The 26,490-nt window shown below is 34.2% G+C and overlaps 2 protein-coding genes across 2 annotated transcripts; one reads left to right on the plus strand and one right to left on the minus strand.

Annotated features, from left to right (window-relative positions):
* Nucleotides 1-341: 341 nt before the first annotated feature.
* LOC126887476 (arrestin homolog) lies at nucleotides 342-11,906 on the minus strand. Its single transcript, XM_050655028.1, has 7 exons — nucleotides 11,735-11,906; nucleotides 6,535-6,807; nucleotides 4,441-4,664; nucleotides 4,228-4,385; nucleotides 2,494-2,637; nucleotides 2,275-2,404; nucleotides 342-1,875 (listed from the first exon to the last, which is right to left on the minus strand). Exons 1-7 carry the CDS (start codon nucleotides 11,841-11,843, stop codon nucleotides 1,771-1,773), a joined length of 1,143 nt encoding a protein of 380 aa, XP_050510985.1. The 5' UTR covers nucleotides 11,844-11,906; the 3' UTR covers nucleotides 342-1,770.
* A 3,282-nt stretch (nucleotides 11,907-15,188) lies between these two features.
* LOC126887474 (histone-binding protein RBBP4) lies at nucleotides 15,189-23,591 on the plus strand. The gene is made up of 2 exons (XM_050655026.1): nucleotides 15,189-15,641; nucleotides 22,533-23,591. Exons 1-2 carry the CDS (start codon nucleotides 15,299-15,301, stop codon nucleotides 23,474-23,476), a joined length of 1,287 nt encoding a protein of 428 aa, XP_050510983.1. The 5' UTR covers nucleotides 15,189-15,298; the 3' UTR covers nucleotides 23,477-23,591.
* The last annotated feature ends 2,899 nt before the right edge of the window (nucleotides 23,592-26,490 follow it).

Here is a 26,490-nt window from a genome sequence, read left to right on the forward strand (position 1 = left end):
ATCAATAAATATAGTATGAGTAAATAGGATTTTACCAAATCAATCCTCTCCTCAGGGTAACTACCCCGTAACATATGGAGTTCTATTATAATGTGGCATTTTTGGTTACAACTTTTTAACCAGAAGTGATATAAAAACCGGAAGTATATTTGTATTCTCGTCTTGCTAAGACGCGTTGATTAATATATCGCTTGCACTATTTCGGTGACTTTAAAACATTTCGACACCTCATTTGTCATTCTATCTGCTCCAATAACGGAGGAGTCGTGTTTATGGCCGACACAGATACGGATAATTCAAGGTTTCACATTTTTGTATTGTAAAATGGGTAAAAACAATACTAAGAGTATTCATATATCTTTATTGTATTTAGGTACAGCTTGCATGTATAAATTATCTTACATACATTTTTAGTTCTTATTTTCTTATAAGTAATTACAGTTTTAATGTTATTCACAATATTTCAATAAATCGGATTATATTTGATAAAAATTATTATTTGTACAAAAAAAATCAGCTGGGAAGTGACAGGTACAGTTGAGTCCGGGAATCTTTACCCGTGCGTCATCATTTAAAGCATACGAAATAAGTCGATGATCAGTTGAAAATTGAAATTTACTAAACCCAACAGCAAGTGACTTGCTGTTGCGTTTAGTAAATTTCAATTTCCGACTTATCATCGACTTATTTCGTATGCTTTAAATGATGACGCACGGGTAAAGATTCCCAGACTCAACTATAGGTATAGTCATGACACGACTATTAAAGGAAAGGAAATCTAAATCAATAGGAAATTGATAGATACATCTCACCATCTCAGATACATTAATGCTAATGATTTGTTGAATATAATATGACTGAGTGTATAATCTTCGGGCTCAGTTGGTGATGTTTCGTCTTTTAATGAAACCCCAAATGCACGTAGATGATTTATTAATGTAGAATGACACTAGGGTACACCCCGGGAGACGTTGCTTTACCGATATGCTTCGTATGAAATTTAAACTGAGACTACTATTATTATGCTACATGTTGAATGTATGAGGTGACTCAAAGGAATATATTTAAAGGCACATCTTGCCTGGTTGAGTTGACTCTAGTGAATGATTCTAAATGTATACTTTTTATCAGCGGTGGCACTAGTATTGGTGTCAGGCCACGCGCTGAGTATATGTATTTACAAAATATTGAGAACAATGAAATATATTCGATCATCAAATTAAATATGCAATTGCCCGAATTATTGTTTACAATTTGCAATTCGTGAACTAAATTAGAAGCCTGCACATGTAATTATACAATAACAATTGCGTTGATGTGATATACGGGGTGATAAATATATACTGTTTAATATTGGATATAAATGATGAATATTTGAGATTAAACACTGAGCAAACTAAACTGACACAATACATATGGTTATTAAAACGAAATATAAGATCATAATCTTCCTTTGTAGTCAAAGTTTACATGTTATCCCAAAACTTTTATATTTCTTTCTAAGCAGGTTAATAGAGGAATATATTAGATAATATTAATTTTTCTATGAACTTTTGTTGTCATCTACAACCCCATTTTTATTGTACTTCGCATCAATCCCAGCATATTATATTCCTGGACTGCAATTCGTTTTTAGATACCCTTTAATATATTTTATTCCAGTAGATTAAAATCCAGTAGATTAAACTTTTCATATTTTCGACATATAGGTAGGTTCTTAAACGACTTATTTTTTTAATTAGTTATTAATGGAAGAGACTGGATTTTTGCTTAATCACATTTATCATCATCTGCATCCTGATCAATGGTGTCATGTTTAAAGGTTTCAACATCTGCTTGGCTGTCCGCATGGATAACCTTTCCCCTAGCATTGGGCTAAAATAAAAGGAAAATTGTAATTAGTCTCAATCGGATTTATTTTTATAAAATGTGAAAGTTAGATATCTAAATTTTGTCTAAAATCTAAAATATCTAAAAAAAATTTGTCGATCGGATAGCCAAGCGGGATAGGAGATAGACCGCACTTTACTTCGCTGTGAGGTATGTGAGTTCAAATCTTGACTTGGTGAACGGAAAAACAAAAACGCTAACGCAGTAGTTTAAAATTCTAATGTGAATCTGAGGCTTAGACTGGAATACGGTGGTGTTTGATCGGCCTATGGGGGAGCAGTACGGCAATGGATATAAGGGCTTGCGGCTCAGTGATATTGCTGTATTCCATGAATAATGAAAATGCTGTAAATAATTTAAAATGTAAAACCATATTATACTTACTTTAGGATGCATCAAAACAAATGGTAGTTCAGCAGCAAGTTCACCTCCTAGTGCACCAAGGTATAATTTTATTTTTACGGCATAAGATACGATAATACCGAATGCATCTCGCTGATCAGGTGATGCTAACCTACAAAATACATAATTACTTGTGATATTATACATAACGGATGACGTATTTATTTATTTTAGTACCTTATCCTAACTTAAATTACTTACAACGTTGTCGAAGCCAAATTACTGTCTTGTTTTTTGAGTTGGCCATCTAAAGCAATACCTCTTCGATCTTTATTTGAAGATAGTAAGGGAAGAAGATACACCACTTTCTGCAAGCTGGAACCAGGTTGAATTGGACACCCTTCTCTAAAAATAAAATGAATACATTTATTACCAATAATTTGTAACAAACAACTAGAACATCTCTGTTCTAGAGGTGTTCATGTAGTCCCACTGAAGAGGTGAGGAGAGACCGAAACGTACGTATTGGGATGATGGATCATCTCTGAACCAAAATGAATCATAAGTTGTCTTTCATTTTCTCAGTTTACTCATATTTTGAGTACACGGAACCAACTTTCATTGTAATTTTTCCTATACGAATAGACAAAATGTGACGGCATATTTTAGAGTCTCTTTCGTATCCTTTATTCGTCGTCTCCTTGCCTTATAAATTAAAAAAAAAACAGATTAAGGATGTTACCATAAAGTGGTTATACGGGAGGTTTCAGATCTATTTTGCCGTCCTCAAATAAAACGCGGTATGTGCAGCCAACTTAAAACCGAGAAATCGTCTCTCAAAGTTTTTTTCAGGACTCTATATGTTTTGATAACTTTTTAACGCAAAACAAGTTCTAATGATAGTTGAACATTATTTAAAAATATATTCTTAAAAAAAATCATGTTTTTATCAAAGCTGTATCTGCATTTTATTTACAAATAGGATTTTTTACAAGGAAGAACAGTTACCAGAAAAGAAAAATAAATAGCTTTAATACCTACATGTCATAAATGTTCAAAATACGAGGTCGCAACACAAGTCTCGCTAAAAACGCGGTAAATGCGCTGTGCTCAATTAAAACGCGGCAAGTACATGATACTCGCTAGCACATACCACTTTTTAGTTGAGTACTCTGTAGATACCGCATTTTAATTAAGCAACTATTGATATTTAGCACATACGGCATATTCCAATGTGTTTATTTTGGTAGTAAATAAAATGATACGGCTATCAGACATTGCAGAAGCATAAATAAAGTCACAAGGAAAACACATATAGCAAAAACTCGATTTTCAGTTTTTTGCAGATACCGTGTTTTAATTGAGGACGGCAGTATTGTTTACATCTGGGACTTCTCATTTCTATAATAAATTTAGTAAAAACAGTTCAATGTACTCTGTTTCTATGATACTTCCATTCATGAACATCCATACCCAAGGGCAGGGGGCGTGCCCCCCTAGCTTTTCGGGTGTTTTAAACTATATATTGTCATCCAAAGTATACAAAATGTAATGTGCAACATCTTCACGCCTGCCCCTCTAAAAATTTTTATATAGGCGCCCATGCTTCCATTTGGTTATTATACAGTGATGATCGCTAAAAAGAGATGAAACTAGTAGAGCTGGGTTTAGTGAAAAACGTACAAATTTAGATTATATTGACTGTTTCCCACCTTTAGACGTATCAGAGGAGTATGTCAACTAAAACTGTCACAGTGTTAGTTGCCAAACTCGTCCGATACGTCTAAAGGTGGGAACCAATCAATATAATGTAAATTTATACGTTTCTATCGCTAAATTTCCCACCTCTACTAGTTTCATCTCTTTTTATTTCACAACGTATTGTGTTTCCATCTTTTGCGTTATTTTGCCGGTTATTAGTGCGCTCATCACTGTATATGGGGCCATATATATTATTTGCCTTTTTAAGTTTCTATTAATTAATAAAGTACTTACTGCGTTTCAATACTTGCTACGGATGTTCTGTATTGTCCATTCTGGAATAACACAACATCAACTCCCTGCTGGACCATAGCTTTTATCTTCTTAACCACCTTATTACTGTTATTTCGGATACATATATTGACAGCAATCTTATCACCATGATGATACAACTAAAAATTAAACATGCCAATGTTCCTTAAATACTACATAATTGTACTTATATACCTGTTTGTCCAATGTAACTTCCAGTTCAAGTTCTCCAGGGCTCATCATAAAATCTTTTCGTACCACAGTACATGGTTGCCTGCCTTGTTTTGATGGGGCATACTGAATTTTTCTGATAGCCATAGTAACTGTGCCTCTTTTGTGAGTCCTGTCCGTTTCATTTTCACCCACAAAAATCTTAACATAATAATGCACTCCACATGGTTGTCCTTCATCTTCGGTACCTTTAACATTTTTGTTCAGTTACCTTGTTTGTTTTTAGAAATAAAAAAATGTAAATAATCATTTCGTTGCAAAACGACACCAAAAGCCGTCTTATATTTCAGTTCATTCAGAGAGCGTGATAAACAATAACCGGTTTCAAACCTTCTTAGGTTATCATCACAGAATGTATATAAGTATGACTTTTTCTGAACCAACTAAAGCATGTCGGGGTGTCATAATAATAATAAAATATAAAATAAAAAAATGTATATTTGTGTCTGTGTGTGCGCGCATGCCTGTTGTGTTCAACGCAAGATATTTCAGAGACGTAATATACATATGAAACTGGCTACAAGCAGCCCAGTGTATAGAACACTGAAAAGAACTGAGGTAGAAATATGTCCAGCTCTGGACGCGATTGGCTGATTAATGAATATACATACGTGCAAGACGCAGGACAAACAGACACGGTCACTACCTAGTACCCAAAATGGTCCAAACGAGCATAAGAGCTAGAAGCTCAAAAGCAATGGTCACAGGAGTTAAAGAGAAACAGGTTTAACGTAGAAGCGCTAAAAACTCTGTCATAGCTAAGAAATTTTAACTATTTATAATGGGAAATAAGCCACAATTATTAAAAAATGATTTTTATTTTTGTTTTTATTTTAATAATTGTGGCTTATTTCCCATTATAAATAGTTAAAATTGTAAAAATCCCACAAGAAAATAGCTTCAGAACAACAGCTAAGAAATTTGAGGAAAGTCTGGAAGGTAAGTTAGAGGACTGTAGGTGTAGGTGATATAGTTGAAGATGTAACAACTATTGTAGTCATAGTGTAGAAACATATTGGAAGAGATACGAACTGAAGTGATTGGAAGACAAAAGCGTGAAAAAATAAGGTCGGACTAGTACGAAGAGGAATGTGCACAAGCAACGCAAAGAAAAAATCCAGCATATACAAGGCTTCAACGACAAAGAATGAGACAAATAGAGGAAGAGTATTGGCAGCTGAGACTAGACAAATCACGAATTCTGCAAAGGAAAAAGAGCATATAGAAAATCAACTGAAAGAAATAGAGAAGTATAACACACATATTGAAACGCGAAAATTTTAAAAGATGGTTAACCAGAATAGAATGGAATTAAAACCTAGATTATCAATATGTAGTTAGAAACAGAATAGGAGAGATCATTGGTAATCAGGATCAGATACTAGAAAGATAGGCAGAACATTTTGAGAAAGACTAAATACAAGAGGTGAGATGAGGATGCAAGAAGTAGAAATCTAGCTCGGAAGGCATGGAAGGCGAGAGAGAGAGAGAGAGAAAAATAACATCGCAACAGAGGGAGAAGTCATCAAAGCAATACAAAAATTGAAAGAAGACAAAGCTCCTGGAGCAGATAGTTGTACGGATAAGTAGGCTAGTAGAAATGACTTGGATATAGGTAATACTACCAGTGGTTATGATGATATTAATTATACAGACAATTAATGATATGGTTAATAAGAGGGAAGAAATTATACAGACAATTAAGAGGTGGTAGCTTGAATATTTCGGTCATATAGTAAGAGTTATAGTCTGCTGCGTTTGATTATAGAGGGCAAAATAAAAGGTAGAACAGATGTAGGAAGGAGACGAACCTCTTGGTTACGAAATTTAAGGGAATGGTTTAATCTGAGCTCTAACCAACTATTTAGAGCTGCTGTAAGTAAAATAAGAATTGCCATGTTACCTTCGATAGAAGATGGAACCTTAAGAAGAAGAAAACTACCAGAAGATCTGTTTTGTTTTTGTCCAGCCACTCTCGATCTGTATATTAGAATATAAATATACATATTAGTTACTACAGTGATGTTTTCTAACAAATATCATGTTTTAGTTTCTTACCTGGTTGTAATGTTACAGAAGCAGGTGCACTAGGAGGTAAAGTAAAAGTAAATGGGTAACAGTTTTCACCCAATTTATTCAACAGACGATCCTGCATTTTCGTGTTCAGTGATTTTTCAGGAGGTGGATAAATTTGTTCTGACGCGAGATAAAGATCCTTTTGAAAATTCAAACCCATGACTTCGTCAGCTTCTCGACCATATCTAAAACTGCAAATTATTTGACCGAAGATTTTTCTGTCTTTATATTCGTTATCTACCACCACTACTCCATCTGGAAAAAAAGTTTAAACGAAAGTAATATTGCGAATTTTGAAAGTTTTCTTATAAATAATCTTGTCTAATTTTCTTATAAATAAATAATCATTTCGTTGTAAAACGAAAACAAGAGCCGTCTTATATTTCAGTTCGTTCAGAGAGAGCCATAAGCACCTTAACCGGTTTCGAACCTTGTTAGTGTTACAAAACTGACTTTTCTATGATCTTTTAGGCACTAATGTTTAGTTTTAGTTGACTTTATTTATTTTTAATAACTTATTTCTAAACAAATGAAAAACACTGAATTTATATCCTGTATTTTACAAACTACGATATCTAATTTATTTATTACAACAAATCTAATACTTTATCTACATAATTACAAATTCAAAAATATACCGCGCCCGATACATATCAAAGTTCACCGACGTATTCAAATTCACAACTGACTAAATATACAATTTTGTTTCCTATTTATAGAAACATAATCTTTCGCGAATATTCCGGAAAGAAATTGTATCTTTACATAATACAAGTAAAAGAATAGTACAGAAAAATCGAGACACAATATTTACATAATAAATCAATAAGACTTCTAGAATGAAAAAGAAACATCGAGGTGTGTACCTGTTAAAAAGTTCCCCCTTTTAAATGCATTCACAAACACATGAATCAGATTCAGCAACCAAAAAGGGTCTGTTAAATTATAATAAATAAGACAGGAGCTGAAAACAGTCGGGTGACATCATTATGTCACATTAGGTTCTCATCAGAAAGTGCATATATGACTATCTCTGAACAAGCTGAAACAAATCGGGCTGCTAGTATCGAATTACAACAAAATGACGTGATACTGGTGTCGTGGCGACATCTGCTTAAAACAAGCGAAAGTTTTACTTTAATAAAATTAAAATATTAAAAATAACTAATTGATGTGGCGATACCTAACAACAATAATCTACGTAGTAAATTTACTGAAAAGATCGCCAAGTACAGAGATCTGGAAATTCAAATACGAAGACAATGGAGAATGCAAAGTACCCAGACGATACCGATTATTATGTCTACTACTGGAGTCATTCCGAAGACCCTCCTCGAAAGCATAAAAAAGCTGGGTCTAAATGAACATATTTATAAGACCATGCAGAAAGCTGTACTACTCGCGACGGCCAGATACGTACGAAAATTTCTGGGAGAAACTCCAGCATACCAAGTCACCTAGGGCTCGATAACACGGAAAGAGTCCCACCAGAGCTCAATCCTTTTGATACCGTAGGTATCTGGGATGAGTCAATTTTCCCCTTAGAGGGAGTGTAAGCCGTACGGCTAAATCTGGTTAAAAATAAAACTTTATTGGGATCAAGTTTTCTGGTAAAACCTTCGTTGTTTCTAAAATTTGGACAAGCGAGAAGTGACATGCAACTTTTAGATTTTCCTCAGCCTTCTTTGCTCCAGCATTCGTTGGTTTGACGAATTGCACACCCAATAAACTTAAGGGGCTATCCTAGTGTAAAAGTACGAAATTCATATCCCTACATATACTCCTTTGGCAATTTCTAAAATAAAAAGTACTATACCAATAGGGAACTTGCTCATTTTTTTATTACATAATAATGTCCAGTTTTGTTTAAAAATGAGATTTCCACAATTTCACGCTTCAAAAACTAGTAATAACTTAGAAATACAAATTTAAAGTCTTCTGCGGTATAAAATAGTTCAAACGACCCATGACGTCACATAGTTTTATTATGGTTATATTTAGGTATATTCTTCTTCTCCTTCTTTAGTTTATTGGCCTTCACCTACTTGGGAATACGGGAAAAATATTTATATTCTAATAACATTTATCGTATGTCATTGTAATAATATATACCAGTTTTTTGAGATTGGAGTTTGATACAGTTTTTGAAGGAAAGAAGGTTTTTGTAAGGCATTTTGTAAAAGTACAAGTTTTCTATGAATAGTTCAAACGATCAAAAACACTTGTGACGTCACATAACTGTATTTTCTACTGACGTTTATAATGTCTAATTTAAAATTACATACAATTTTGTTTACTTTGTTGGTGCAGAATGTAAACATATAACTGGCTGGTATAATTTGAATTTTTAATCGTCTTTAGGAGCCAAACGAAAGACAAAAAAGCTTTTTTTATCTTTGATACATGTTTTAAATTATGTTCTGTTGTGATTTATAACATTTTTTTCGAATTTAACATTTTGTGAAAATTCCCTATTGTTTTGAAAATTTGCACGAGCATTTATTGTAAAAAGTAGTACCTGCAAAACAATTTTCACTAGTAATACCACTAGAGGTCAAATTATTTCCGGAAATTTTTTTGAGATCATGAATATTTTGAAAATTTCCCGAGTCGCAGACGAGGGAAATTTTCTAAAAATATTCATGATCAAAAAAAAATTTCCTGATATTAATTTGACTTCGCGTGGTATTCGGTAAGAAAATTCCACACCAAATTTGCATTTGAAAATCCAAAGTAGTCCTGTCGCCAGGGGGGGTACAACGGCCTCGTTAATTCAGATGGACTTACTCAAGTTTTTTTTATGTATTTTGACCCGTAGAACACGAATTTTTTGGGTAACAGTTGATCCGGATGTCGATAAGATTGTTATAGACCAAGAACTTGAGGAATCAAATAACAGCGATTTTTGGCAAAACAAAACAATATTTTGTATTTTTTGGGCCATTTTAAGTAAAAAATATTTCTACAAGTTTTTTCGTAGGATGCACAGTTTTCGAGATAAACGCGGTTGAACTTTAAAAAAATCGAAAAATTGCAATTTTTGAACCCGAATAACTTTTGATTAAAAAATAAAATAGCAAGTCTGCTTACCGCATTTGAAAGTTTAAGTCAAATTATATCGGTTTTGATTATTTGCATTGGTAAAAATTTATTTTTTTATTGTTTAACAAAGCTATAAACACGTAGGGTTTCCCGTGCTTTTACATGCGTTTTAACGCATGTAACGTAGAAATGACTATTTAATAGTCTTGATTGCACTAGTACCTATTCTACCTACTCGTTCGATTTTAAATGAGAAATCATAGAAACATCACTCACGCACTAGTTGTTTGTAGCTTTGTTTAGCAATAACACAATAAATTTTTAGCAATGCAAATAATCAAAACCGACATAATTTGACTTGAACTTTCAAAGGCGCTAAGCAGAATTGCTATTTTATTTTTAATCAAAAGTTATTCGGGTTTAAAAATTGCAGTTTTTCGATTTTTTGAAAGTTCAACCGCGTTTATCTCGAAAACTGTGCATCCTACTAAAAAACTTGTAGAAATATTTTTTGCTTAAAATGACCCAAAAAATACAAAATATTGTTTTGTTTTGCCAAAAATCGCTGTTATTTGATTCCTCAAGTTCTTGGTCTATAACAATCTTATCGACATCCGGATCAACTGTTACCCAAAAAATTCGTGTTCTACGGGTCAAAATACATAAAAAAAATTTGGGTAAGTCCATCTGAATTAACGAGGCCGTTGTACCCCCCCTGGCGACAGGACTAAAGCTGCATGAACAGATTAATATATAGCGCGCCATAGCTTTGTCAGCAATTATTTAGGCTTTCAAATTCGTAATTTCTACTCATTGTAGTTGCATGGGAATACCATTTCAAGATAGAAAATAGTATATTCTTCAATTTTACATAAGTTTTGAGTAACTACAAGTGATAGAAAATTATTTTTTGGCGTTTTATTTTAAATTATGTAAACAAATAAAAACCAGTCTGTCAAAAATGTTCTGTTATTGTAAACGTCAAAAAATTTCCACTATAATTCGCTGTTGGGTACCCCACGAGCAAAAAATTTCCGATAAAATACCTCCGTTGCCATGGTGATCTGTCAAAATAACGTATTTTGATTGGTTCAAAATTACAGGTGTGGAATTTTCATAAAAAAATATTGAAAATCAAACGATTTATGCGTCATCTACTGACACCGTGAAAATAAACACATAGACTTCTGCAGTGATTGGGACTAATCGAGATCCTGAAACATAAAATTTCAAAGTTATTATTGAAATATGTTATTTTCTATACCATCAACTAGGGGTTTTTTAATCGGATAAAAAATGTCAATTTGGCGGTTTTTGAAACTGAAAATATTTTAGCTAATTTAAAAAAAAATTTAACACTTTGTAATTTTTTCAAATTTTAATATTTATCAAAAATCCTAGTTGATGGTATAGGAAATAATTTTATTTCAATAATCACTTTGAAATTTTATGTTTCAGGATCTCTATTAGTCCCAATCATTGCAGCAGTGGAGCCATATTTTTATTTTCACGGTGGCAGTAGATCGCGGATAAATCGTTTAATTTTCCATATTTTTTTAATGAAAATTGTTTTGCATGTACTTTGCTTTATAGTAAATGCTCGTGCAAATTTTCAAAACAATTGGTGCAGTACTTTTTATTTTAGAAATTTCCAAAAAAAGTATATGAATTTCGTACTTTTACACTAGGATAGCCCCTTAATTCAATATCGAAAAGCCGCAGGACAAGTTAAAATACACATAAGACCAAAAGCATTTAAGTGACTTTTTGAATGTTACAACCAAATAATGATTAAGCAAAAGTTGTCCAATTCGTCTATACAAAGCAAAATCGCTACAAATACGATGTTAGTCGATGGTCTCCAATACGCAGCCTACGGCGTATATTGGATGCAACCGGTCAAGTCGGTGGTAACTTCGATTCATCCCTTAATTTGAATTAGAATTACTCTTTTTTGGCTATTTTCGGTTGTAAGATAGTTTTTGTAAGATAGTTTCAAAGTTTATTAAAAGTAAAGAAAATAAACAATTTTACTACGGCGTGACGCTGTACGCAGTCTACAGCGTCTAGTGGAGACCACCGCCTAACACCCGGATGTTGCGGGATTATGTCGAGGATATTGCTATAAAATTACACTCACCTATTGGCTCCACACCCGAAATATGATCCACAAAATCCCTCTTTCCCAAGTACATAGTAAGTTTCCCATTTGGAGATTGCTTTTTAAACACTCTAAAATTAAAAACCATCTTGACAAATGAGCGATGTCTTTTCTACAGTGTCTGCACCGCCGACTAGATTTTCGTTCGATAATTCGTACAAAGTACTTTTTTATACATGATTTTTAAGGATTCCTAATGTAATTAAGGGAAGCAAGTAGGCAGTGGATTAGTGTTAGAAGTTAATAAGATTGGTTTTCGTTTTCGTAGAAAAATGTTAAATGTCAATGAAGTTATGAATATGTATACAGTGTGACAAATCCAAATAGAATAAATTCATTATTTCAGAAACGGGCGATGTAACGGGTGGTTCTTTTCGGACAACAGATTCAGTAAAACAAACACAGGTTCAAAATACATAATTATATTTTGGATTCTTCTTCTTGTAGTTCCTTCTCCTATCGGAGGTTGGCTATCATCACAGCTATACGTACCTTATTGGCGACTGCTCTGAAAAGATCTACTGAGCTGCAACTATACCACTCCCTTAAGTTTCGCAGCCAGGAAATTCTTCTTCTACTTGAGCCTTAAACATCTCATATTTCGCACCTCTAGTAATGTGGCCCAATATTTTTTATCACCTGCAATTCTTTTGTAGCCTTCTTAACACTTCTGAATTCCTAACTCGTAACCTAAATCGTAAATATTCTAAATATTTATATACAAAGTAAAACTAAAATGATAAAATAAATACGTCTATAAAAGAAAAAGAAAATTGAATTTACTTATATCAAAAAAATACAATAACAATGTTAATATAATACAAGAATCAATCACGCTATTATTACGCACAGACTCGCAACTACGTTATACGTCAGTCAGGTATAAACACACATGGAATCAAAGAATCAACGACTACACACACCGATACCCTTACAACGACTCTAGGCCGTAGATGGAAGCAACCGCTCACTACGCGGTTACACGGATTTTGTTTAATTACAAGCGAAGCACCTCTTCAATACATAGTTGCTTCGCCCCGGTAGGCTCCGACTCAATCCGTCGCAGTCCAATTGACTTACTAACTCAGTACATTAGTTAGCGATAGAGTCTAGAGCTTAACGCGGCAACACTTATTGTTCTTCCTCGTTGGTCTTACTTTTATTTCTTTGACTGACCACCTCTTTCTCTCTTTTTTATCTCACAACGTTCCGTGGTGGGATGTAGATCAATCGCGCATACTGTTAGATTCCTAGACGTGGCAGCGCTGCGCATTCTGCGCATTCCTGGTGTTAACCAAAACTATGTACTTAGTTAAGTATGATGCAAAAGTATGACTTGACTACAGAAGTGACGATCGATTGCTGTATATGTATTGGATATTACGTCATTAGTGTTGGCGTAATGACGTAGGTAATTAACTATTTTTTCTTAATACAAACCGAGGCCACGAGATACCTCATTTGAAAGGTCTCCTATATATTACTATGACTTCATCATCAGGATACCATTTATCGTTTAACAGCATCCCAAGTACTTAAATCTCTTTACTCTTTTATGTGCTGATTTACTATCCGTATACTGAGATCGTCCGCATCTTCGATATCATGTTTGCTCTTATCGTCGGTCTAATAAGCAAATTGTCTAAGTCACAAATTGAAAATTTTACAGGAGATGCAAAAAATTTTGGAGCTTGCCTATGTCCAACAGACAACAAAAGTAATAAAAGAGAAAATTGCCTAACTCGAAGCAATACAGAATTGACCAAAATTAATTAAACAAAATATCTACACAAACTTTCTACTTAGTATACAATATCTATATTAATAATAATCATCAAAATATATTTATTTACTTACATTTTCTAACGTTTTCAATCAAAACAACTCCAGAAACACTATTACATAATATAAGCGAACATCTGGTCAAACAATGGACATAGGCAATATTCGTATGAATGTGAACAAAACGTGTGACTTCGGCAAAATTCGTTTAGCGAAATTGGCGCGAAATCAAATAATAATGGCGTTTGTGGGAATTGTCAGGCGCTAGCTTTTACCGTCTACTACTAGATGACACCAAAAACAATTTTCGCAAAAAATGGACTTAGGCAATTTGCTTATTAGGCCGACGATATGGGATTTAGTGACAGTTACACAGGTCAACAAAAAATAATTGTTTCTTGAGTACCTACTTGAGTCTGTTATTTAGTAAAATATTTTCTGTCAAGATTGATTGTAGAGGACCGCAATAAAAAAACTAATGGTTCGAAGATTACCATCATATTGTTTATGACTTCGACGCAAATACCGGTCAATTTTGACCGGTTGTATCTCAGGAACCAGTAGGTACTCGCATTCCAATATCGTTTTCTTAATTTAATTTAATCTAATAGTTACCGAGATAGGTGTTCTATTTGTTTATAAACCAAAAAATTATTTATACATTTAAAACCTTCCTGAAACCGCTCAAATAGTCAAATTTCAATTCTGTAATATGTTTATAGATAGATATAGTGCATTTTTATAATATATGAGAATTATAGTTGTTATTCTGGTGTATCATAATTATTCTGGTTATTATTGCGACCATAATTTCTTAATTGACACTTTAATTGTTGCTAAACTATTTTGTTCGATTTTCGCCGTCTTCTGGAAATATAATCTACTACAAAAAAGCTTTTGTCACCTTTTAAGCTCACCTGAAATCTTTTAAGTTATTTAATAATTATTAAGAAATAATTACTCCTCTAAAATTTTAGTTGAAAATATAAGATTTTGTTGGGAAAATCCGGATTTTCCGAAGAAAATTTTCGTCGACGGAAATCAGACTTTATATCTGTGCAGAATTAAATTACAGTGAATTTTATTTCGGGTGTTTTTATTTAAAGTTAAAATCTTCGGAGTTACAGAGCAATAATTGAAAAATAACAATACATATTTCGGAGCGCTAATTTGTTAAGAAACAAAATGGCACACTTTCTGCGGACTTTGCATACCGATATTACTAAAATACGTAATCTTAAGATTCGATTCCAGCAATAAAATAACTGCTAAACAACTTTTCCTTGATTTGTCCAGAGTAAAAGATTGTTAAACAAAAGATTTATAGAAATCTCCAAATAATTTCTCAACCATCCCCCGTATACCAATTTTCCAGAAAATCAATGTCAATCAGTGTCACCAACACTTAAACCAAAAATTTTTCTATAAACCTTGTTTTATTATTATTTGGCGCTGAAAAAGCTAGCTTCTGATTGGTTGAATTCTGTGACAAATTGTCAGTGAAATAACTGCTTTGACGTGTGTACAAAGTGACAGATTTCACGTTAAAACTTTCGTATAAAACGGTACGAAGAACGCCGAAGGGTGAACGAACAAGTAACGAACACATCGGATCTCCGTTGTTGGCTATCAATGCTACCAACATCCTAATAACCGGCTTATTTGACATAGCTCGTTGTTTGCCTTTCATTGTGGCGTTTGCAAACTTTTTTAATTTATTAAAGTGTATTAATAAGTATAAAACGAAATAGTAGCCTAAAAATGGGGGATAAAGCGGATGCCGAGACGTTTGATGATGCAGTTGAAGAGAGAGTAATTAACGAAGAATATAAAATATGGAAAAAAAATACACCCTTTCTGTACGATCTAGTGATGACCCATGCTCTAGAGTGGCCCTCTTTGACTGCCCAGTGGTTACCAGACGTCACTAGACCAGAAGGAAAGGATCATTCTATTCACAGACTTATTTTGGGAACACATACGTCGGATGAACAAAATCATCTTTTAATAGCCAGTGTTCAATTACCCAATGAAGATGCACAATTTGACGCTTCCCATTATGATAACGAAAAAGGAGAATTTGGTGGATTTGGTTCAGTTTCTGGTATGTATTTTAAGACTAATACTTTTGTACCATCCATGTGTGTGTAAAACGATGACTTGGATGCAGGTCTCTTAGCCACAGATTTGTATTTGTTTTTACCTTAACCTATTCTTCTTCATTTGCCATCATAACCCTGGATGGGTATTTGCCTGTCGGGCTATGCCTTATATTTCATGGTTTTCAGGTACTCTTCCATGTCATCAACCATCTCGTTCTGGGCCTTCCTAACAGCTTCCACTGTAATATCTTCTTTGTCGTTTTTGTTTGTCGCTGAACATGTCCCAGCCATGACAGTCTTTGACTTTTCGCAAATCTTACAATATTATACCCTTCATTCAGTTCATTAACCTCGTAGTTTCTCCTGATTCTCCATGTGCCGTCTTCCTCTTGCATCAGGCCATATACTTTTCTCAGTATCTTTCTTTTGAATGTCCCGAGTTGAACTTCATCTTTTTTCGTCATTACCCAGGTTTCACAACCATATCGCACATCCTGAACAAAAGTGTCATAACTCAAAATTTTTTCAAACCTCACTTATTTACGGAAATATGATACATAATATCAAATCTACTAACCAACAAAACCGTAGCAAAGTTACTTTAAAAATTACTTCACAGATGGCCCTAAAAGCTATTTTGCTCGGAAGATGTTTCAGGAAAATTTCCGTTAAAACAGTATCAATTCGTGGTGCGTATGTGAAACACCACTCGTTCCGAGTAAAAGCGTATTATTTCCAATTAACGTTCAGTAATCATTATGTAAATTGGAACAAAAGTGCAGTATTTCGTGATACTCATATTTTGCAAGGACAATTTTGATATTCATTGATCTATTTTCCCGAAAAAGGTGAATCATCTGGAATTTATCGGAAGTGTGGTTTAATAGCGGTATGGTTCCGGTCAATAAAGTAATATTTCGAGTTGCTACACTTTTGCACGGAAATTTGTAAACAAAAGTGTTAAGTATATCTGTCCAATAGAGAAATTTTTCGAGTTATTACCGTTTTGCGTTGTGATTAAAAATTTTTCGAGCAAAAACGTATCATCTCAAAAAAATAATCATTAATTTAATTAAAATTTGCACAAAATTCATGATTTTCACCATTGACTTTAATGGGGCTTATCGATGGCTTAGTGTGAAAACCTCATATCTCATTTTTTTTGACATCTTGGTGGTTTTAGTTTAAAAACCTTGTATCTCATGATTTACAACTGTTAGAAAAATTCCAAATACACTAGACTATTTTCTACAGCCGATAAAAGAAACCACGTATATCAATTGCTCTCTTGATTTAGTGTGAATACCACGTATATTTATAACCAAGAATTTGGTACTTAATTTGGAGTGTTTGTTTGAGAGATTCAACTTGCAGAAATGTGTTTTGTGAACAGCAAAAGGTAGTCCGGCATATAGGAACATTTTATGAACCTTAAAGCAAAAGATTTGTATAGAGCTTTTCATCGATTGCCATTTGTTTCAAGCTGCTGTCATATATTGTATAATCTGTGTATAATGTTAATATACACGGATTATACGACATATGACAGAAGCTCGAAACAAATGACCGAATGAAAAGCCCTATTGTATCGACCTAGTATTTGGAGGTGTGCAATAAGCTATGTCAGGCCATGGAGTTGGGGTGTTTACATTGTAAAATGGCATGCACCCTACCCTCCGTGCTATGGCATGCTGGACGAGCCATACAGCCTGTAGTCCAACACCCCGAAGTATGAGCGGGAACAAAAAGTGTATTAATACTCATACGCTTATGAAACGCACCTGGCGGATCATAAGGGCCTTCACATTTTACTCTTTTTCAACTAGTCTTGTGTGAAATGTCTTTAATCTTTCCTATCGGCCTCTCTTGGCTACCTCTTCTTCTTCCGACCCCGAATGGCTATTAGGTTTCCGAGGGCAGACGGGTCACTATATTTCTTTCTACAACCTACCTGCTCTTCACCGAATGATTGCCGGTATAAGCAATCCCCCACTTACTGACCAACGGCTTCGGGCGGATGAGTTGGTAAGTGGCAGGGCACTCTTTTGTCCTGAGACTGAGAAATCGGTCTCGAAGGCGGATGAACCCTACAGAATGGTCAACGGTATAAGAATGCAGAAGGCAACGGGAAACCACTGCATTAAAGACTCATGGAGTATCCCTAGAAATCGTCATGGCTTACAGAAATGACAATCAACGACCTACTAATCATGGTTCTCGGATGCCAAGATTCGGCAGGGGAAGAAACAACAGCAACGACAGGGCTTCCCAGGCCGTTAGTCAGCGAAATCCCTGTTCCCTAAATATATACAAATACACCTACAAAATCGCTACATGGAATGTAAGAAGTATGTATGAACCTGGAAAACTGAGGAATATACAGCAAGAGATGATGCGACTAGATATCGATATATTAGGAATAAGCGATACAAGATGGGTCAGTTCTGGCGAACTCAATACAGACAATGGGCGAATCTATTACTCTGGAAGCAGCGACACCCAACACAGATATGGAGTTGCTATGATCCTCAGTGAAAAAGTAACGAGATCAGTAACAGGCTTCGTTCCGGTGTCCGAAAGAATTATAATGTTGCAATTATTGACAGCTCATGGAAAAATGAACCTAATTCAGATTTATGCGCCAACTGCTGACAAAAATGAAGAAGAAATAGAGAACTTTTATAGCGAACTTCAAAAAACATTACAGCTCACAGCATCTAGAGACATAACAGTGATCATGGGTGATTTCAATGCAAAAATTGGCGAAGGAAAATGCTACCCTAATGTAGGGCCATATGGACTTGGCGAACGAAATGACAGAGGGGATCGCCTAATAGAATTTTGCCAGGAACATAATGTTGTAGTCGCAAATACATTCTTTAAATTACCTAAGCGACGCCTTTATACATGGAAATCGCCAGCTGACAAAGACAACAAAATCGTCAGAAACCAAATTGACTACATCCTAATAAAGCACAGATATCGAAACTCAATTCAGGCAGTAAAGGCATATCCAGGAGCGGACGTATCTTCTGATCACAGTCTTCTTATTGCTAGGTTTCAACTTCAACTAAAAAAGACGCAAAAAAGCCGCAACAACAATAAACTTAACATACAGAAACTTAAGTCAGAAGAAACAAAAGAAAATTTGAAACATGAAATCAACACAAATCTAGATAGAAACCCAAGAAATAATTGCAACGTAGAACAACAGTGGCAATTCTTCAAAACCTCTATATTAGATCCAAGTAAGAAAGTACTTACAACAACCAAATGTAAGAAAGAAGAATGGATGACGGAGGAAATTCTAGAGTTGATGAATGAAAGAAGAAAAAACAAAACAATTAATAAGACTCGCTATAAACAGCTTCAAAACCAAATAAGAAGAAAAATTAGGGAGGCTAAAGAAACCTACTTCTCTGAAAAATGTAAAGAAATAGAAGAACTTCAAAACATATATGACAACTTCAACCTACATAAAAAAGTCAAAGAACTAGCCGGAATAGGAAATAGAAGAACCTCAAATATATTGCTCGACAAAAACGGAAATACTATAATAGAGACAGAACGAAAACTACGACGATGGAAAGAGTACATCGAGGAACTATTTCATGACCAGAGAGAAGCTAGTACATCCGTAGATAGCCAAACCGGAGATGTAGGCCCAGAGATATCCAAATCAGAGGTTAGTCAGGCAATAAACTCTATGAAAACCAATAAATCTGCTGGTCCAGATGAATTACCTAGCGAGCTGATAAAGTTGGTCAACGAGAAAAACCTGGACATAATAGTAGAACTGTTCAACGCTATCTATACTATGGGAATCATCCCTAGAGAAATGTTGACATCAGCATTTGTGTGTTTGCCAAAAAAAGTGAATGCCAAAGAATGCAGTGACTACCGAACCATAAGCTTAATGTCACATACCTTGAAAATTCTGCTGAAAATTATCCACGCCAGAGTACACTCTAAACTGGAGCTGGATATTAGTGACACTCAATATGGGTTCCGCAATGGAATGGGCACCAGAGAGGCATTATTCTCCTTCAACGTGCTGACACAGAGATGTTTGGATGTTAACCGTTCTCTTTACGTCTGTTTTATAGACTACAATAAAGCGTTTGATAAAATAAAACATGACCGACTCATGGAAATTCTAAAAACTAAAAACCTAGATGAAAGAGATTTAAGACTAATAACACATCTCTATTACAATCAGCGAGCAATAGTAAGAATTGAAACAGAAACATCTGAAGAAATGGAAATAAAAAGAGGAGTCAGGCAAGGCTGCATACTATCACCTCTATTATTTAACGCTTATTCTGAAGAGGTAATGCGAGAAACTCTGGAAGATGAAACAGTCGGCATAAGAGTAAATGGAGTCTTAGTTAACAACATCAGATATGCAGATGATACAGTAATAATAGCCGATAATTTACAAGACCTGCAAATACTCATGAGTAAAATAGTAAGGTGTAGTAGGGAGTACGGACTCTCTCTCAATATCAAAAAGACAAAGTTTATGAAAATTAGTAAAAACAACCATAATACTAACGAAATCTTGATAGTAGAGGGCCAGCAGATCGAAAGAGTAAAAAAGTACACTTACCTAGGGACACTTATAACCGAAAATAATGACTACACTGCAGAAATCAAAGTCAGAATCGAGAAAGCACGTTCTAATTTTATGAAAATGAAAAAGGTCCTATGTAGTAAAGATTTAACATTAGCTCTTAAAGTACGCCTAACAAAATGCTACGTATATAGTGTACTATACTATGGACTGGAATCATGGACGTTAAATGTAGAGACAATGAGACGACTTAACGCCTTTGAAATGTGGACGTATAGAAGAATTATGAGGGTTTCCTGGGTAGATAGAGTTACGAACAATGAAGTACTGAGAAGAATAGGTAAAGAGAAGGAAGTTGAACTGACAATTAAAGAAAGAAAACTACAGTACCTCGGACATGTGATGCGGGGCGAGAAGTATGGCATCCTGCGACTCATAATGCAGGGAAAGATAGATGGCAGAAGAAGCATCGGCAGAAGACGAATTTCATGGCTGAAGAACCTGAGAGAATGGTTTGGATGCAGCTCAAAACAACTATTTAGAGCGACTGCCTCAAAAATTAAAATAGCTATGATGATTGCCAACCTCCGTAGCGGAGATGGCACCTGAAGAAGAAGAATAAGCTATGAAAAATGAAAACCTCGTAAATAATAATAAACACAACCTCATTTGAGATGAAAAACACGTATATCAAGATATACGAGGTTATCATAGTTACTTGGGCAAAGGCTCTATCAAGGATATTTACGTGTTTTTCATAGTTAATATTTGTATTTCCAATTTAATAGCAACATTTAACACTTTTAGCTCTGTGCCAATATCAGATATTTGTCTCAATGTGCTCGAATTAAAAATATGTGATGTAATTTTTGTTTTTAGGCTATATTATGCAGAAAATCAGTTTTTTGTCTCTCCTGTAAAATTGTAATTTAATGAGATACGAGGTTTTCACACTAAGCCATTGTTATACAGTAGACTCGCAATTATCCGAGGTAACTGGGACCGTGACTACCTCGGATATGGAAAAACTCGGTTAACACTGACATTGGTTATATTGATAGAAAAACACGTGAATAATGATAACTGTGGATATTTTAATGACAAAATTAATACAGTACTGTCTATAAAAGATAAAAACAGTTACCTTAATAATGTTACTGTTTAAAAAAGTATTTGATTTTGCATAAGCTTTGCTTCTCTTTTTGATTTTAAGGCGGTGATGTTGCGGCATGGTTGAAAATTGTAACTCAACTGTTCTGACTTTTGGCCTCGGTTAACCGAGGGGCTCGGATGACCGAGACTCGGATAATCGCGAGTCTACTGTATAATATAATTAATATTGACTTCAATTTGCAAAGAAATAAATTTAAATTTTCTATTAGGTGTTAACTTAACTCCAAATAAAGTACCGTAAAATTTTCTTTTGCTGCTCCTGTAAAATGAAGTATTTTTGATTTACAACAGTTTTGTTCAGGATGTGCGATATATTACTACGGGTCTAATCAAGGTTCCGTAGATTGTCATTTTGGTTCTTTTGTCTAATAATTTCAATGTCATCAATCTTTATTAGCATGGTATGTACGATTTCCACTGGAAATACGTGCTTTAATTTCGCTACTTACAGAATTCTTCCGATTGATTTATGTGCCCAGACATGTGAAGGCAACCACATGTTCAATAGTATAGTTGTCTATTGCTATATTATTTTCATTCTCATTTGCAAAAAAAATTTGCTATATCTTACACATTTGGTATCCGTTTTTATTTCTTACTCTTTTTATTATTTCATCCATGATCAGGTTGAACAATAAAGCACTCAGGGAATCCTTTTATCCCATTGTCAGCTTCAATTGGGTCAGTTAGTTCATCTTTTACTTTTATTGTGTTGCTCTGGTAGATGTTTTAGATTGTTTTAATATTCCTAGAGGTACCTTTCTGGAGTATAACAAATCGATAAGGTCCTTTAATTTGACCCTATCAAATGCCTTCTTAAGGTCCAAGAAACATAAATATGCTGGTTTGTTGTATTTCAATAATTTCTCTTGAACTTGCCCCATTATAAATATAACGTAGGTGCATAATCTTCCAGACCTAAAACCATGTTGTTCTTCTGCTGTTTTAATTTAATTTAGTTTTGTTATCACCTTGTTTGTTAATTTTATCATTGTATTTAATAAGTTTTGTAATTTTCTGGGTCTGATTTGTCTACTTTTTTGGAGAGGGGAATTAGGATGCTTGACTAGGATGACGAATCTGTACATATTAGCTGTACATAATAATATAGTAATATAGAAACTAATTATTACAAATTCTCTTGTAGGTAAAATTGAAATCGAAATAAAAATCAATCATGAAGGAGAAGTGAATAGAGCTCGGTATATGCCTCAAAATCCATGTGTCATTGCCACCAAAACACCATCAAGCGATGTTCTTGTCTTTGATTACACAAAACACCCAAGTAAGCCTGATCCAAGTGGAGAATGCCATCCTGATCTTAGATTAAGAGGTCATCAAAAAGAAGGTTATGGATTATCATGGAATCCAAATCTAAATGGGTATTTGTTATCTGCTAGTGATGATCACACCATATGTCTATGGGATATTAACGCTACACCTAAAGAAAATCGTATAATCGATGCCAAAACTGTTTTTACTGGTCATACTGCTGTTGTGGAAGATGTAGCTTGGCATTTACTACACGAAAGTCTATTTGGTTCTGTAGCTGATGATCAGAAACTGATGATTTGGGATACTAGATGTAATAACACCAGTAAACCATCTCACACTGTTGATGCTCACACAGCTGAAGTGAATTGCTTAAGCTTTAATCCATATTCAGAATTCATTTTGGCGACTGGTAGTGCTGATAAGACTGTAGCATTATGGGATTTAAGAAACTTAAAACTTAAATTACATAGTTTTGAATCTCATAAAGATGAAATCTTCCAAGTACAGTGGTCTCCTCACAACGAAACCATTTTGGCATCATCAGGAACTGATCGCAGACTTCATGTTTGGGATTTAAGTAAAATTGGAGAAGAACAAAGTCCTGAAGATTCCGAAGATGGTCCACCAGAACTCCTCTTCATTCATGGAGGACACACTGCAAAAATATCTGATTTCAGTTGGAACCCTAACGAACCATGGGTTATATGCTCTGTATCTGAAGATAACATTATGCAAGTCTGGCAAATGGCTGAGAATATTTATAATGATGAAGAACCAGAGCAGCAAGCATCAGATATTGAGGCTACAGCCAGTTAAGAAGATCACAGTTCTGGAGCTGTGTATTGTTTATTTAATTGATAGTACTAAAAAAAAATTTGTATTCTACACTTTAAATTTGTAATAAACCATAAAATAAGTCAGTGACTTTAAATTTTTGTGTTATTATTTTATTATTTTAATTCAAATATTTTATGGCTAGTTTTTTTATAGCTATGATTGCAGAGGTCAAAATTGATTTGTAGCTGAAATGTGTCTAAAAGCAGTTCAGGAAATAGGCCAAAAATCCAAAAACAATTGATTTAAAATACTTAGCTGTAGCTGTTAAAATACACCCATGGATTCTATTCATGCCACATCTAGTTACGAAATTAAAAGAATTTGTTGGCCTGAATATTACAGAGCAAGAAGAAATGAAGGTAAACTATATTTTGTCCATAAGATGTCTAACAAAGATGTTTTCAATTGAAAAAAATTTATAAATACTCGTTAGTAATGAGAAAAAAATTCGAAATTCAACAACATGAGCGGACAACCACTGAAGAATCATGAATTTTGGAGCCAGTGAAAATACCAATATTAACTGACAAAAAAATGAGTTTTTACAATTTCTAAAAGAAAACCAAACGTTATTTTATGCAATTAAACATCAACATTTATTGGCAATTTTAATATAATGGACTGTAGGAAACCGACAAGACATACTATACTAATAACATTAGAAAAACTAGACGCCCAATAACAATGGATGAGTGTAGAATATCAATTTGTGGTAAAGATAGTCAAAATATAGTCTAGTCTAGAGAAGGGCTGGAGAACGGTATGCTGCCTGCACTCGGTCATACCGGAATGCTTTTGTTGGTAGCTTAGTAATGTTTTGGGCAGGGATTTATTTGAGGCACACACGGATCTCTTCTTGATTAAGAGGGGTGTATTAACAGCACACAGATACATAACAGAGATCCTACAATATCATGTGATGCCATATGCTGGGTTCATTGGTAATGGTTTTCTGCTAATGTGAGACACACGGCAAGGGTTGTAAACAATATCTTAGAAGATAATTCCAAATAGATATAGATAATTCCATAATTAGATATTCCAAAAATGGAGTGGCCTACAAAACTGGAGTGTGTCAGAGGTATACCACCTCCAACATGTGAAAAGCTTCGAATGGCTCTCATTGAGAAATGGGCCACTTTTCCTTAAAGGGGCATCATCCCAAATGTGATCAGAAGAAAAAAACTTCTTAAAATTTATGGGTGGCCCGTTTTCTCTGACGCACAGTTTAGTTATCTACAATTATTTTTTGAAGTTATACTTCTTTAGGCCCGATTGAGAGTAAAATTTCATAATACTGCGCGCATGCGCACACAGACAGTAATAGTTGGTTGCTAATCTTTCAAGATAGGTATGTATGTATCTGTATCAGCGCAAATAAGTCATTAACCCAGTGTTACCAGATCTCCTGTTTTAGCAGGAGATCTACTGTTTTCATACTTCTCCTCCTGTTTTCAATCTCAAATCTTCTGTTATATTTTCCACTAGAATATGGTATGTTGGTATTAAATTTGAGACATTATCTAGCGTTATCAGACAAGTTTAAACATTTGTGAAACCTGAATTTAAAAATTTTGTTCATGGAGACAGTCGATCACTGGTTTCTGACTGATTCGCATGCGCAGTTCCGTTTTCAAGCGCTTGAAAACGGAACTGCGCATGTGAATCAGTCAGAAACTAGTCACGGACTGTCTTGCTTCACTTCTATTAATTACTGCTTAATTAATTAAATAATTAATTACTTAATTAATGGCCTTGAAAAATAGCCATAGATAGTTATTTTTTTCAATTTAACTACATTTTATTGTTTTATTTGAAATTATTAAAATCTCCTGTTTTCTCCTGTTTTTTATGTCCTATTCTACTGTTTCGAGAAATTTTCATCTGGCAACACTGCATTAACCTTTAACTACACGCGCTGGCGTATTTTGTACGCCAGATATAAGAATTCAACCTGCAAATATATTTAAAAATTTAATTTTTGACCTTGTTTATCTCTCTAACCTATCACTGGAATGTGCTGTACAATTTGGTTATAGTTTCGTTATAATCGGCGCTCTGGGAAGATCGTAATTTACAGTTTATTATTTAACAATAAAACACTGAAAACTTTTGTTTTCTATACTTCCATAAAATTTATTACAACTACTTATGTGACTACAGCTGTTTCGGCAGAGTGCCTTTCTCAAGTGATTTAGTTTACTATGTGTTTGCCTTTTTAAAGTCTTTAACCGAAGAGGTTGAGGAGTGGGGAGCTGTTTGTCTCGAGTTGGTCATTCAGAATTATATCTTTATTTTTCAATTTATTAATTTCCATAGATTCTAATAAAGATAGTTTAAGGCCTTTATCTATGGAAATTAATAAATTGAAAAATAAAGATATAATTCTGAATGACCAACTCGAGACAAACAGCTCCCCACTCCTCAACCTCTTCAGTAAAAGACTTTAAAAAGGCAAACACATAGTAAACTAAATCACTTGAGAAAGGCACTCTGCCGAAACAGCTGTAGTCACATAAGTAGTTGTAATAAATTTTGTGGAAGTATAGAAAACAAAAGTTTTCAGTGTTTTATTGTTAGATAAAATGAACTTCCATCAAGTAACGGTCGAATCCATCAATCAGTTTATTATTTGTTGTTTCCGGTGGTAGACAATATACGCCACGATTATATTAATATAAGTAGTAATGTAAGTACATACATATTTCAATTGTTTTTTAGTCATTATGGCACAAAATATATTTTTCTTTATAAACAATACCTTTTTTCCTGTAGCAAATTACATTTCAAAAAAAAATTTATTAGTAATTTTATTTATCATGGAATCCAGTTATTCCATGATTCCAATTATAAATCCCAATTGGCTTACTGAGAAGGATCTCCAAGTATTCACTGATGCCGAATAAGGTTTATAACAAACAACTAAGTGTATTAAAAAAAAACAAATCCGCTGTTTTTAAGTGTATTTTCTTGTGGCGTATAAAGTACGCCAC

This window comes from Diabrotica virgifera, chromosome 6 (genome assembly GCF_917563875.1).
Source record: "Diabrotica virgifera virgifera chromosome 6, PGI_DIABVI_V3a".
NCBI lineage: Eukaryota > Metazoa > Arthropoda > Insecta > Coleoptera > Chrysomelidae > Diabrotica > Diabrotica virgifera.

Bases quoted from the DNA above. Each gene is read 5' to 3' on its own strand.
- LOC126887476 (XM_050655028.1), bottom strand. From the start codon at position 11,843: ATGGTTTTTAATTTTAGAGTGTTTAAAAAGCAATCTCCAAATGGGAAA. The intron at 6,808-11,734 runs GTGAGTGTAATT...CTTTTTTTCCAG, and splicing joins TTCGGGTGTGGAGCCAATAG to ATGGAGTAGTGGTGGTAGAT. The intron at 4,386-4,440 runs GTATATAAGTAC...TTTAATTTTTAG, and splicing joins AAGTTACATTGGACAAACAG to TTGTATCATCATGGTGATAA.
- LOC126887474 (XM_050655026.1), top strand. From the start codon at position 15,299: ATGGGGGATAAAGCGGATGCCGAGACGTTTGATGATGCAGTTGAAGAG. The intron at 15,642-22,532 runs GTATGTATTTTA...ATTCTCTTGTAG, and splicing joins TGGATTTGGTTCAGTTTCTG to GTAAAATTGAAATCGAAATA.